Here is a 15,577-nt window from a genome sequence, read left to right as displayed (position 1 = left end):
CCATGCAGGTTGTGTCAAGAAATTGAGAACAATGCTGAATGTTATCCTTTAGAAATATCTGCATTTCCAATCATATGCATATTAAAGATTTTAAAGTAACCAAAGACTCTTTACTTCTCTAAATAGACAGATTTTCATATTGTGTCATCAATCAATTGTGATAGTGAAATATGTCAAGACCACCACCAAAAAGGTCTCATGTTGCTTAAATGGTTATATAGCTTAATGTCTAAATGGCAGATGATGTAGTTTACTATCAAAGTATTTTCACAGGTATGTTCTCTCTATTTCTATGTTCTCTTTAATATTTTGTGAGTGTGTGATAATTGATATCTTTGCCAGTTGTTAAAAACATGGAATATGATTATTTAGTTGAAAAGAGTGTGAGCTGAAGAGAGATTAGACAACAGAAACAGATAAAGAGTCAGAAAATAGAAGCCCATTACAAGCGGTACATTTTATTATGGGATAACAGCACATAAAGCACATCTAAAATCGATGTGTCCAATGCACTTTTAATAAAGGTAATATTAAAGGTACAGTTTCTAAGTACAATATAACAACATTCATATTAGAATGAAAAGTATTTAAAAGACAACATTACATTTCTTATTTTTCTTTACAGCTGTATTTACAAAATGAATCAAAATACTTATTTTCATATTTAAGAATCAGACAAGGAGCAAAACTAAGTTTGTGAATAGACTACCTGCTAAAGAGACTTCAAAAGAGCTGGATAAAAAGTTACATGATCATCTGTCCCCATTTTAACATCAGTAGCAAACGTGTGACTTAGAAATGTGTGAAAACCACACACTAGTTTCAGCTTTCCCATAACTTGCACTGCTTTTGCATGGAAAAAGAATGCACCCCTTCTCCACCCACCCAACCATTGAGCGCACATTGAACACAGAACATTAAAATAAATCCAGACGTATTGTATGCCTCTTTTACAAACCCATACAACTACTTGATATACAATGCATTAGTAAATCTCAGTGAAATAAAAAAAAGTTGATATAAAACAAGCACAAAGTGAAGAAATGTGGGTTGCCTGTAAGTTTTGCCTGATTAAAAAAAGGTGAACTTTTCTGTAGCATTGTCTGCAAGCATTTATTTCACCATTCAAGATCAACATGAAACAAACTTCCCAGTTAGGTTTTCAAAAAACAAGGTGAGGGATGACATGTACTCTCTAAACGGACCATCTATACACTGAAACCCTTTAACATAGCGCATCAACCCATGTGAAAATGATTAACATCACATAAAGAAAGAATCTGAAAAAGCATGTGAGTTGAGGATTTCTCCTCGTACAAAATACATTGTCACTTCATTACACGTCTGGAAAACCACAAAAAAAGACAATCAAAACTATGTATGCATCTTGTTACACCGAGAGGCACTCAGTGTGATACGTTGTGTATTATTGCAAGCATATTCTCACTGATATTTGCTACAGAGTGGAGAGAAAAGGTCAACTTTGTCCTCAAATGGCAATTATTTCATGTAAATTTGTAACACTTTAAGTGGTGCAAGAGGTTTACACTACTGGTCTGAATAAACCAGTCTTAGGATAGTCTAAAATGGGGAATAACAAAAGCATACCGACGCTGTTTATTAAAATCCAAGCACCACTTCCCTGCATCAGGTGAAGAACTATGCAGACACAAGAGAGGTAAATATTTAGTATCTTAAAACCTGACAAACTATAGCCTCAGTGAGTGGTTTTTACAATCAGACAAAGAAAAAAAAAACACAATATACTGCTGTTTCAGTTTGAATATTATAATTTTTCCACAAACCAGAAGAGCAACCTTAAATAGCTTGTTAATTAGCAGAAACTAGCTTTGCTATAAGTCAGAAGGAAATAAGTGCCTTACCCCAAGACGAGCACACTGATACAGGTACTGGCTGGGTATTTTTTTACCACTATCATTTTCATTATCTTTATTATTTATTGAGTCCTAATATCAATAATACATTAATATGCTATGAAATGAATGGACTAATAGGGCGGCCAGGCTTAGGAATCAATACTTTGTTCACAAATTAACTTACCTAGCACCGCACATCATGGCAACACAAAATAAATGTCAGCACACCCTATCGCTATCAAACTAATCCTGAAAGAGGGAGGCAAACTAGAAACAGAACTATCGTACAATATGGTGTCATTGAAAAACAGATAAATAGTTTCACTGGGTAGGCCTTTAGTAGCAGTATTTTCCTCTTACCTATACAGACAGAAATTACAAAGCTACCTTTATACATCTGATCAATAATAACATTAAATATTGTGAATAAACAGCCGAGGATGAGGGAGAGAGAAAGAGTGAGAAAATAAGATATACAGCATACAGGCCATGTCAAGTTCTTAGTTCTCCACCTGGGAACGGAACTGGTCAAATATACAGATGAAACATAAAAACATCCACAAAATGAACCAAAATGTGATAAATAAGAGGTGTATTTACATGCAGATGTTCAAAGACTATTATGCACAAAAGGATTAAAAACAATACACAGACATATATTATTGCTTGACATTCGATTATGGCTAAAAGTTGCTTTCCATTTTTTTTTTTTACTATACTCTTAAACATATTTGTAATCATAAATCCTTATCAGCTGTGCTTTGGAAAACGAGTTCTGTTCAAATGTGACGACTGACTCATAATTCTGGGAAACACATCGACACTCCAGCACAACGTTAAGCGTGACATAACGCTGATCTTCACAATTTACGGCTGAGAAGACTCATTTTCACAATTTACACTCCAGAATTCATTTCAATTATTTCCAGCTCAGGCCGTGGCCGCGCTGTCTCGACCGACAGCGAATGTGTTTTCTCTGTGAAGCTGCTCAATGTTGCCTCACAGCATTCTGCAGACTCTGAATTGTTTGAAGGCATTATGTCACGCTTTTGAAACCTACACCTATTATGGATGGATCAAGCTGAGCATTTCCAAAACCTTATATTCTTAAAAAAAAGTCAAAATAAAATCCTTGTCCTAATAACCCTGTTTCCTTTGTAATTATTAAAGCCTTGTCTGGGGTTTATTGTTATTCACACACTAGGTGAGAACAACACTACACACCACACAACACACACACACACCACCACACACACACCCACAACCGACACACACCAACACACACACACACACACACACACACACACCACACACACACACACACACACACACACACCACACACACCCCCACACACACACACACACACACACACACACACACACACACACACACACACACACACACACACACACACACACACACACACACACACACACACACACACACACACACACACACACACACCACACACACACACACACACACACACACACACACACACACACACACTATTGCTTTTTACACACCGACAACAGAGCAGAGACAGAAGGACCAGCACATTTTACTGTATACTATACACTGATTGAATAGCACACTTAGCATCAATCCCTTGCTAAAATGGGATATCTCAATTGAGAATATACAGAAGGACATCGCTTTACAGGCCTGTGTGAAGACGCAGGTAATGTTAGGACACAAGTAACCATGTATCCGATGACCATTTTTTGCTATCCTGCCAATATCGCAAACATACCTACATAAGATGAAAACAGAGTGATGGGGCTTGTTGTTTTAGACAGAGTAAACATCATCAGTTTCAGCTGGATGAGTAAAGTTAATTAAAATAGAGTGATGACTGCACTGTAGAGACCCGTAATTGTAACACAAGGCATATTGCTCGTTTTAAATATTGTAGAACACATTACATGCCACTTGAAGGAAAAACAAATGTTCACTTTATGAGAGAAGTATTGGTGGTAGACCTTCGCTGATAATATTTGAGAAAATGCTGAATTATTTGATGTGACCACCAAGCGATATTACAATAGCTTATAATAACAGAATCATTTTCAAGAAATAAACTGATTTGTTTTGCAAATAAATAACAGGATATCAGCCAAACCTCCAGCTCTTAATTATTATCCGAACAGTAAGTGCTGTTCAGTGTGCTACGTCGCATCCTCTCATCAATCGAGTGCTTTGAAGAGATTTTTAAAGACCACATGAATTCAAATGAGAGCTATTTAAATGCTCTGCATCCATCCAGAGGAAAGCGAGCTGCTTCTTCGGTCTACCTGTTACCTCCCTGAGCATTCACACCTCTTCCTCTCTCAATGCTCTCGCTGGATTGTCTAGCAGTGTTCCAGACGGGTTTCTTTTGCTGGGAGACTGAGGTTTACTAGTCGTAGAGGGCTTGTGCATATCCAAATAACATTGGATCAAAACAGAGATTATTACTTAGGTACAGCATATCTACTACAACCCAAACACAACAGATTTAGTATTGCATAAGAATATTTGGTTTCTCTAACAAAGAGGGTTATCATTTTTAAAGACCCTGATGACACCGTTTTAAACCAAAACTGATTTTTTGTGTGTGACAGGAATATGCTGTGTGTTGATAAAACTGCAGCTTGAAAAAGTGATGGGGTTTGTTATTTTTTAGATGAGATTTTCTTGAACTTGACTGCAGGGGCGCAGTGGTTTTCTTAGTGGCTGGGGCCCCTTAGAGACAATAATAATAATGTAAAAGTGTGATAAATATTCAAATGTTAAATCTCAACCACTTCTCATGGAACATTCCTGACAAAAATACAAACTAAACCTAATGAATACAAACAAAGAAAGCGCATAAGGAACTCTTCCCTGAGGGGTGACAGCACAAGGCATTAACACCTTGTACAAATTGCACGGCAGAGGAATGATAGTGTGCAAATAGAAAACAAAAGACAAACAACTGGATGCTATGTTACGGTTGGTGACAGATGTATCAACATGCTTTGTTGGGTTTCTAAAGGGATATCATTTTTTTCTTTTTCTTTTTCTCGCTCTTTTTTTTAAAGATATTTCTAGAAGCCGCTACTGAGATTGCTGGAATGTCTTAGGAATCCATTCTACGTTATAGACGAGTAGACTGGAAAGCAGAAGCAACGACTACTGTTTGGCACATCCAGGGTTTTTTCTACCACTTTACTACCACACTGACAAGAAAGACACACTCAACAAAACAGAAGCACAACAACAAAGCATTCTGAAAATAGCACTTGTCCTACCATTTTTATGTTTCTCCCCTAATCATACAAACAACAGCTAGTCTAATTATTGCAGGAATATAGTTAAGTGCTACCTGACATCTTTTTCTCTCCCTTGTTCTCTTTCATGAGTTCATTAACCAAAACATGTTACAAAAATAGAAGCTTTACTACCAGACAAGGCTTTGAATATTCACTTTCCCTTCACTGTTTCTTCTATGTCCTGTTGTGGCGTGACTGAGGCTGCGGTGAGAAGGCAGATAAAGCAACTCGAAAAAAAAAAAAAAAACACTCCAAACATTTTGACAGAGGCTCATGAATGTGCTTCAAGGTTAGACCTTGTATGTTTGTCATTAGGCTGTCAGTTTGCCTGCTGTATCTTTACCTTCCACTAGATGGAACAATTGGATTACAGTCTATGTGTGTATGAGTCGATGTTTGGATCTCTCCAGTCCGACCGCACTGCCAGACTGAGATGTTTCCTTGTAGCCTTCTTTGTATAATACGTGCGATTTTTGAAAGGCAAATAAGAACCAAATATCATTAAAAAAGAGTATGAGCGCCATTGTGTCACCATGCAATACCTGTTTTCTTGTCTTTAAAAAAGGTTTAAACAAATGCAGGTCTGTTCATAACTAAAATAAAGAAGGAACAAGACTGTTACGCCACTACAAGGTTTGTTGGCTGTTTTCGTACGTGTTCACTTCTGCTAAAAAGGATTATCAGAGCTATATTTTGAGAGGTGCTCCTTTCACCCTGCCTTCTCATCCATGCCTCTTTGTTCTCCAACCAGCAGCCTCACGCTAACAGACAGCCCTCACACTTCCACACCAGAATCATCTGCAGCTCCCAGGACTAGCCTCTGTGACCATGGTTCAACTTGTATTTCTTGTGCACATGCAACACATCACTAGGTAAATATACAATTCTTAAATTAAAGAAAGGTGTAAATAAAAGTGCCTTATCAATTCAACAGTTAAGAATGGCCTAACTACTAATATCATACATGTTATTTAAAATAGATTCTATAAACATTACTTTTTTTCTGTATAGTAAGTACTTATGACCATATACCCTGTAGTACATTATAAAACAGGTGGAATGGACCCTTTTCATTGTGTTGGTGCCCCGTGCTTTCCAGGGCACCAGTCCAGAGAAGGATTAATAGCAGATGGCCTTACATGATTTCACTATGCAACAATGGTGGATGGAGTCTTTGACAGCTAAAATCATTGCGTTTTCATTAGAATTACCAGAATTCTATGCTTCTTTTTTTCTTTTTTTTAAACGATTGTCCATAGAGAGGTGCCGATTGCATCACCATGCCGACAGAACCTCCCTCAAAGTCGCCGTGAGTTTTCATTCCAAGTACTGCGTCCAAAATATATACGACTGAACACAAGAGAAAAAGGGGCTGAACTTGACCAAAATGTGCGCATTTTAAGTTTGTTTCAGATAGGGGGGTAAGGGATATGACTATTCATAGTTTTGAAGGGGAAATACTAAAACGTTTTGGGAATGCAATGTGAAAAATAATACTGATGCAGATTTATCTTCTAATTGAAGAGGTCTTCAGCTTTTTTAATTCCAAAGACTTGGTAATAGTTTGTACTATTACAAGTCATATGAACAGGTCAATCATATTAAAGGCAATGCAATAAATACTGGTGAAAATGACTGAATAAAGTGAATTATGTTGGAAATGCGCAAAAGAGGGTCAAGTTCAACCAGACAGAAATTATTTGTCCCTATTTCCTCTTCAGGTCCCATGGGGTGTTGGGTCCCACAAGTCTTCCACAGAGAACTAAATTCAATAAAGTAAACCTTGAGAATCAACTCCCTAAGCCCTCCCCTCCGATGTAAAAGAAGAAGTTGAACAGCGTGCCATCTGTCCGCTCTGGTGTGTGCAGGGCACCAATAAAGTGTCTCAGATTCCTCCTCCACATTCCCCTACGGTGGGCACACTGGCACCTGGCAGGGCTGCTACCCGTCAACGGGCATGGACTGCTCAAAGTCTGATCCGAACAGCTCCTTGTATAAGGGAGGGAAGTGGGCACGCACAATGTCTGGGTATATTGCTTTGAAAGCGGTAAGCTTCTCTGTATGCCTACTGCACAGTGCTCGCAGTGTCGACACTTTGCATATCAACTGTGGAGAGAGAGAGGAGACAGGCTGTTTAGATTCACGGGGAGGCAAGGACATGGAGCAATGGTAGTGAAAAACATTCCTCCCTACAGTGTATTCCCTTTCACCAGGGGGGCAAACAGACTTGTAAATATTGAGACAAGCGCTCAGGCGCAAGGAAAACTTGACAAGTCATATTATGGAGCTGGTACAATTGATAAATGTACTCTTCTTTACTGATAAAAAGGCATTTCATGCAACATTACGGTACTTCCTCTGTCTGTTTTAGTTTAATCTAACACACTAAAATGGTTGATGGCCTGTGGATAAAGATCCTAAACAGTGGGAGATTAAACTGCTACAAGTGTAGAGCCTGCTGAGCAGACAGACACTTTCAGAAGTAATGGATGTGTGTACTGCAGCGCACTGTACCTTTGTAAGAATACCATCCTCTCTGTGGTTCTTCTGCAGGACGTGCTGGAGGGCCAGTTGGATCTTCTGCTGGAGTTTCTCCACCTTCACTTTCTCCTGGAGCCAAGATCGGTCTGGAAAGTAAATTATAACAACTTTTAATTACTGTAAAAAACACACGTAGGCCCTTAAAAAGTCAACTTGGCTCAAAGTAATGATGAAGTGGCACTAATATATGGAACTAATTGACAGAGGAAACAGGAGGGCAACAGCGTTCCTTGTCGTGCTGATTGTGCGTCTACTTATTTTTTCCTCTTTGCTCTGTGAGTGACACCTACCAGCAGACATCAACACGAAGGCGGAGAACAGGGCGATCTCATCCTCAGACAGGTGCATAGAACACAAGTTTTTCCCAAACTCGAAGACGGAGCTGATCAAATCGTCACAGCCTGCCACAGCAAAGGACACAGAGAGAGGGCTTAGGATGAGGAAGACCAAAGAACAACATTCACTCTTGATCTTTATTGGGAGAGAGGCACACAGGGAGCGGAGAGGAAGGAGAAGGAATGAAAAAGAGCGGCATGCTGACAGCACATGGGAGCATCTTAAGCAGAACAGGCAATTTTTTACTGAGTTTTGCCTCCCAGACGAGTCACTTTTGGCAGTTGGGTGGTGTTATGCAAGCCAAAATGAGGTCACTATTGAGGCTTTTAGTTAAATCAATTATCGGGGATAGAGAGAGACAGCCGGATGCCACCGCAGCTCGGGAAGCCCATCACTCTGCCTCCCCTGCCGCAGACCCCTCTGTACAGAACACACAGGACACTGGGACTCTCGAAGCCGGGACACATACACATGCTCATTCACACACAAGCATAGAGGTAAAAGGAATGGAAACATACACCAAGAAACAGAATTCAGCATTTTTACTACCACCGCGGGGACACATTTACATCTTTCTCCGTCAAAAGGCAGTCGAAAATGCATGAAAATCCATCGTAAGAGTGAAACTAATGTCATGGCAGTCAAACACGATTGCTATTTGCTTTCACCCGAGATGTTTTATATCAAACTATCAATGATGGTTTTGATAGCGCTCTCCCTAAAGATTCTCCGTCTGGCTTTATATATTCCACAGTTACAGGAGCTATATGCAGCCGAGCCGGCCTAACATCTCTCTTCACCATAAATAACCACTGCAGAGACAGAATTGCAGGTGAGGCTAGGAAGCATGCTCAGGGTTGGCTTTCAGGCCCCCAGCATTGTGTTAAACAGCACAGCACACTCTAATTTTGGCTATTACACCAAGGGAAGGAGTGAGACACTGTAAGAAACACACACAGATGCACTGCAGAATACAAACACCCACATGCAAGCTCATTCAAACATGCACACATCCACCCACACACACATATACACCCACTCCACTTACCTAATGACTTGAACACATCAGGTCCGGCATACTTTCCATCAAAATAGACGGTGTTGTTTTGCGAGTCAAAGGCACGGCACATTCTGACAAACACAACTTCCAAAGAGCCTGTGGAGACAGACAGGAACAAGATGCTGAATCTGAGCGTTGTTTCTTTTCCCCCCCCTAACAGTTACACATCAGTAAGGAGTGCAAAACACATGATTGTGCTTTGTGCTATTCTTCAACAATATGAAAAACAAATCCACTTTGAAATAAAGAAGCCTGCCATCAAAGGAAGAAAAAGAAACACCTCTGCAGATGATAATATCACAGACTGAAGGCTACTCTTCCATAATAACCTGCCAGATAACAAATGTGCTTTATTCAGTAGTGACAGTGCTTATTCATTCAACCTTTATTTAGCAAAATAGGTAGAGAATGTATTCCATCCTGCAATTTTGTAGCACTCTGTGGGAGTGGATAAGAGGATCAAGAAAAATGTAACAGCAGCCATTACTGCCTCTAAGGGAGATGCTACTGTTTTAAATGTCATGTCTGACAAGGGATCTCAGTCTTTATTTCAATATTCATATTGGCTGTGCTAATGTAAATAATACTCAGGGAAAGACCCGGGAGATATATTTGATTGCTGCATGCGCTGTGTGTTTGTATCTGTGTGTTCGAGTGTCTATATTTATGCATACATAGGTGACAGAGTGCCATAGCTTTATTTAATATTCTCTTAGTATGTGTTCATGAGAGCAGTTTGAATAAGCAGACATCAATCGATGTGTGAAAAAAGAGAGGGGAATGTCAGCCGTCATGATAGGCATTATCTGAACTTAGAAACACATTGCTTATCTAATGCTGTGTCCATCGTTGCTACATGTAATGAACAGAAGAAAATAGAGAGCGACAGAGACAAAAAGAGGAAATCGGCAGGGTGGGGTCTCCTCCCTGGGACACTGTCTGTGCATGTGAGGAAGAGGGCTTTGTGCAGTCAGGTCAGCTACGCCCTTGTGACAATGCCAGAGGGGGGTGGTGGGTGAGTTTGACGGCAGCAGGCCATGTTGACAGGCTGTCATACCTGCTTTCAGTAGCACTATCTGATCGTTCTGACACAGCTCCATGAAGCCGTCGATGCGCTTGGCGAACTCCACCACATACTGAATGGCCTCCGTTATTTTGATAGCACACAGCTGCCACATGACTTCCCGGGGCTAAGAACACAAAAGACAAAGAATAGGTTATCTTAAAACAATGGAGTTGATGACTGTAACTGCTGTGGAGGCCAGCACAGGCCCAGTTGTGGTCAAAGTACCTTGCTCTGGTAGCTCTCCACCTCCTCCTGCAGGAAGGCCTGCCAGGTCATCTGCTGCAGCTCCTCCCTCAGGTACTGACATGTCTCCATGTGGGACTTGGAGATGTTCTGGGCCAGGTGCTCTGCAACAAAACCACCGTCAGAAACCCACAAGATTACAGTTGAGATCTGAATGTTTCTCACAAGGCTACGTATGTAATGTGCTGGAATGTGCCACAGGAAAAGAAGATTTATTTACTGAGCGTTCAAAAAGGAGGAGAGGCGGATACGCGTGGAGTTTTTTTTGACTGGGAAAAGGCTTGTTGACATTTCCTTTTACTGCCTACAGGAAGCTCATAACTTAAGGTTGAGGCAAAGCCAATTTAGTTATGACACAAATGCACGGAGAGGAGGAGGGGCGCCACGTTACTCACTGAGACAAAGGTCACATTTTCTCGGAGAGAAATATTGAGTATAAGAATTTAAATGGTTTTGAAAACACATCTGTTAAAAGGAGTTCCTAGGCACAGGGGAGCCTAAAGAAATGATTTCCCCAGACGCCTGCCCTGCTGGATCCTGATTGGCCCTAATTAATGGAAACTAATTACAAAAAAGAGGCTCTTTTAATGAGTGTTGGAGATGAGTCTCCAACCTCCTGCTATTTTAAGCAACCTTTGTGTCGTTTGCCCCACGGTTGAGTTGTTCTCCCCCCCTCCTCCATTTTGCTGTTTCTCCTTTCGTATCCCCCCTGTCTCTTTCCTGCTTCTTACCTAGTTCAGCCATAGACACTGTAGGGGAGGTTTCTCCGTTGGTGAAGGAGCAGTAGGGGAAGAAGCCAGAGCCGGGGGCAAAGTCGCAGATGGGCTCCGGTTTGATGCCGTTGATGTCCAGGCCTGACTGGTCAGGAGACGGCTGGATGTCCAGGTAGAAGCTGCTGACGGCAGAGTCTGGTTTGCTGCCATCAGGAGTGTGACCATCCATGTAGCCGCTGAGGTCGTCATGAAGCTCTGTGAGGCCATTGGCTGAGAGGCCATAGCTAGGTGTGAGTGGCTCCGCCTCTCCTGGCTGTTGTTGGTGTTCACGCTGCGCCTGCGCCAGCCGGTGCTTCTGCACCTCAGCGTACAGGCTGTCCCGCTGCTTCTTCGACATGCGGCCAAACTTCACCGCTGTGAAAGGACAATACAAAATAAAAATGTCAGACACAAGGGAAACATCACAAACAATACAAATAATACATTTATAAAATCGAATGAAAGACCAGGTTAAATGAGTGCATATCTCTTCAAGAAATGTGAAATTTGTTTTAAACTTGATTTTAGAGTGTTAATTTAATAGTTGATTTTTAATATTTACTCTCTGATAAGTAAACTAATATTACCAGTGGGTTACCAACACAAGTAGACTTATCAAATGATCTGTCACATTGGCAAAATGCTATGTAATTGAACCAAAAACAAATACTTGCTTGAACAAAATGTGTTGTTTGGCCAAGGAAAATATTAAATTAGGGATTTCTGGGCATATTAATTCCCTATTTGCTATTCAAATGTGTATGTCATTCAGAGAGTTGTGCCTCCCATGACACAGTGACACAACACTAGTCTATCTGAAGTCATATGTTACTATGACAGCAGGATATGCCTGCTTTGAGCATCATACTCCCCTATACTGATCTACAGTACATTACAGTACAGTACACAAGAGGGATATGCACTTTTAACAGATAACACTGATACAAAATAAACTAATTCCCATATTTCAGGAGGGATCAGTAGTGACATATATTATTACTAAAGTAAAGAGGCACAAGTGGGAAGTGACTAACAGCTTACCAGCCACTCAAACATAAAACTAGCTAAGTTACTGCCTCCTGTTTCAAGGCTTCCAGACTACACATTGGGACTGAGAAAACTCTTTGGCCAGCGTTTTGGCCTGGCAGGATGACAGCCGATCACAGTATGTGTGTGTGTGTGTGTTTGTGTTTGTCTAGGCTCAGTGGAAGGTGAATTGAGCCACAAGGAAGAGAGTGCAGGCAGATGGGCTCTGGTGTGTTGAGTGAAGGCAAGAGTCACCTTCGCTGTCCTGAGTTTGTGTGTATACGTGTGTGTAAGTGTGTTTGGCTATGCAAAGGCACTCATAAGTGCTAATCTACGTCTGTGTTCATTCTCATTTATGAATAGTTATGCGTGAGTGGGTAACTGCATTTAAGTAGTGTGCATAAAGAAAGGCCAGCCTCTGTGCATGTATGTTCAAGTTTTCTCATTTCCGTGTGAATTCCTGTGTGTGTTTTACTAAAAGAGAAAATATTAGAGAGGCTTTGTTCTGACAAATGTACCTCAGCTCAGCCCAGTCTGGACTGGCCCAGCCTGGCTCAGCAGGAGCACTCCAGCACATATCCCCACCTGTGTGCTCCCATTACAGCATCTCAGCTGCAGCAGCACTAATGACAACCTCTAATAACCTCCTATTTCATCAAACCTAGTTTCTTTCACAGCAACAAATTAGTCCCGCAGACAAAGCACTCACCTGCTACAGGCAGACAATGAACATAGACTGCCTTCTTAGCATGTGTTCGTGTCACAGTTATATTGGGATATGTGTTGTGTCTCTTTGAGAATAATGACGGTCATTATCTGTACCTGTGTGTGTTTTCTCTGTCTCCATACCTAAATATAGAAAGTACTAGAGCTGCATATTTATTATCAATTAATCTGCAGATTATTTTGGATTGATAAATCAATTAATCTTTTGGTCTACTCATTTTAAAGAAATATATATAAATGTCTATCCGACTTTCTCAAAAAAAGATTATTCACTTTAATATGATGTGAGAATAAAGAAAAGCAGCACATCTTAAATGTTTGAAAAGGCTAAAAACAGCTTTTTCTTTTAGGAAAAATTACTTTTAACTTTGAATTTATATTAAATATTGTTTCAATTATTTGTCTGATATTGCATCTCTAAGTACCACACGCTATAGGGTTAGGAATGAACAGCTTAATAGAGAAAAGCTCACAGGTTTTCATTTATATGTAAAAGCACACATTTGTTATAATGTTGTTGGTTTTACTACTCTTTCTTTAATATACCTCAAGCTCAAAATCTTTACCGATTACCTCTTAATATATACCCAGATAAGGACACTTTTTTTCCTGCGCACTCCAAAAAGTTGCACTTCCTGCTGTAAGAAGATGCTGACTAGTTTACATCAGAAAATCTACTCTCCTTTTATGTGTTATTGCTCTTTTAATCCAATTTTATCACAAATAACCACTATCAATAATTTCCTGAAAATGACAAAATATATTTTGATCTCCTGAGGGAATTAGGTCTTCTCTTGCTTGCCTTAATAGGGAGGTCACACAGCATCTCTGAAGCGCTGGTTCAAAGGCACTCCAGCAGATCCTTGCCCACACAGGGGCTTGAACCTGGGCTCTTCACCTCCCCTGACTCACTATGTCACCCTGCTGTTTCCACCCACCTTTTCCATCAGGCACTTACCATCTCGTGACATGCCCACTGCCAGGCACTTCTGCAGCCGGCAGTGCTGGCAGCGGTTGCGGCTGGTGCGGTCGATCAGGCAGTTCTTCTGACGGGGGCAGGAGTAGGCTGCATTGCTCTGCTGACTCCTCCTGAAGAAGCCCTGCAAAAAGGAAGGGGCATGGAAACACTGAGAGTGGACCAAATGTTCTGGGACTGCAGAATCAATTTATGTCTTCATAATGTTTTAGTGTCTGATACAATTCATTACTGATTGATAGTGATTTACTGTATTCCTAGTGGTGATATTTCTATTTGACTGCTGCCAAACATTAGGTAATAATACTACTGACATTATTTTCCTGGCTGTTATGCTGTAACATCTGGCATTCAAAGAGCGCTTCATTTCACCAGCGTGTACAGCATGAGGGTGGTGTGTTTGGGTAGGAATGATAACAGTGGATGGTATTTTTCTTCAGTGGGGTTATTAGTGTTGATTAACGCAGCACCGGCATGTGCAGTGCTAAAGGATTGAGAATGCACACTGACTGGATTCCTCATACTTTGACTTAATGAATTGAATCCAGCACATCATTAACATGCCCCACTCCACGGCTCCATACACATATGTCTTAATTAGCTGCTCATTGGCTGTTTAATTACAAGAAAACAGCTGACAGCTGCCAAGTTGCTTTATAATGGACGCCATTATGGAACCAGGCTATAACTGCCAGTGACAAGCAGCACTCTTTAATAATGCTATGATTTATGGTCCAAACTTTTATACTCGCACATATCATTAGAGGCCTCTCTGCTGTGGACTAATTAGCAATCATTAAAGATAGATTTCAGCAGTTTATTCTTTAGTGGTTTGTTCCTTCCAGCTCCTTTGTGAGGGAGAAGAGCACTGGGAAGAACTGGTCCCTCGCGCTCTCCTGCGGGCGGCGCGCTCTCCTTAACACACACACACACACACACACACACACACACACACACACACACACACACACACACACACACACACACACACACACACACACACACACACACACACACACACACACACACACACACACACACACACACACACACACACCCACACACCACACACACACACACACACACACACACACACACACACACACACACACACACACACACACACCACACACACACACACACACACACACACACACACACACACACACACACACACACACACACACACACACACACACACACACACACACACACACACACACACACACACACACACACACACACACACACACACACACACACACACACACACACACACGAAAACAGTAAAGGTGCATGCTGGCTGAGGAATGCTAATGATGTGCTTGGTGACAAGCACAGGGACAAGAATACACTAAGCACAAAATTCCCTCACTGTGAATGGCTGGCGTATTTGAAACAGTACAAAAGGCGGCTTCAATGGAAGCAACACTGTAGCAAACAGCCAACAATCTGCTATAATTCAAAGCACTCTCCTTTTGATCATTTTATTTCAAGAAGAGCAGGCTGCAGCAGAAGCAGACAAAAAACTGTGAAAAGACATGTCCCTGGGAGGGAAAGGCAGAGCATGGCAGAGAGATGACTTTGTCCTACTAATTGTAGTTTTCTGTGATGTCCTCTGTGGTGCTTGACCACTTTAATGATCATGTTCTTCACCTCGCCTTTTTCTAAATCATTGTA

At 41.0% G+C, this 15,577-nt stretch overlaps 1 protein-coding gene across 2 annotated transcripts in view; it reads right to left on the bottom strand.

Annotated features, from left to right (window-relative positions):
* Nucleotides 1-4,928: 4,928 nt before the first annotated feature.
* Nucleotides 4,929-15,577, bottom strand: part of roraa (RAR-related orphan receptor A, paralog a) — a 172,694-nt gene continuing 162,045 nt past the window's right edge. For both annotated transcript variants that reach the window (XM_034233579.1, XM_034233580.1), the window contains 8 exons: nt 13,880-14,021; nt 11,149-11,544; nt 10,400-10,521; nt 10,166-10,298; nt 9,097-9,204; nt 8,003-8,113; nt 7,686-7,798; nt 4,929-7,277 (listed from right to left, as the gene is read on the bottom strand). In XM_034233579.1, the coding sequence (XP_034089470.1) occupies nt 7,113-7,277; nt 7,686-7,798; nt 8,003-8,113; nt 9,097-9,204; nt 10,166-10,298; nt 10,400-10,521; nt 11,149-11,544; nt 13,880-14,021 (1,290 nt within the window). In that variant the 3' untranslated portion in view covers nt 4,929-7,112. The remainder of the gene's footprint in view (nt 7,278-7,685; nt 7,799-8,002; nt 8,114-9,096; nt 9,205-10,165; nt 10,299-10,399; nt 10,522-11,148; nt 11,545-13,879; nt 14,022-15,577) is intronic.

The sequence above is a fragment of the Gymnodraco acuticeps genome, unplaced genomic scaffold (assembly GCF_902827175.1).
Source record: "Gymnodraco acuticeps unplaced genomic scaffold, fGymAcu1.1, whole genome shotgun sequence".
NCBI classification, from domain to species: Eukaryota; Metazoa; Chordata; class Actinopteri; order Perciformes; family Bathydraconidae; genus Gymnodraco; species Gymnodraco acuticeps.
The sequence above is the reverse complement of the archived record's forward strand: the minus strand, read 5'-3'. Positions and strand labels throughout refer to the sequence as shown.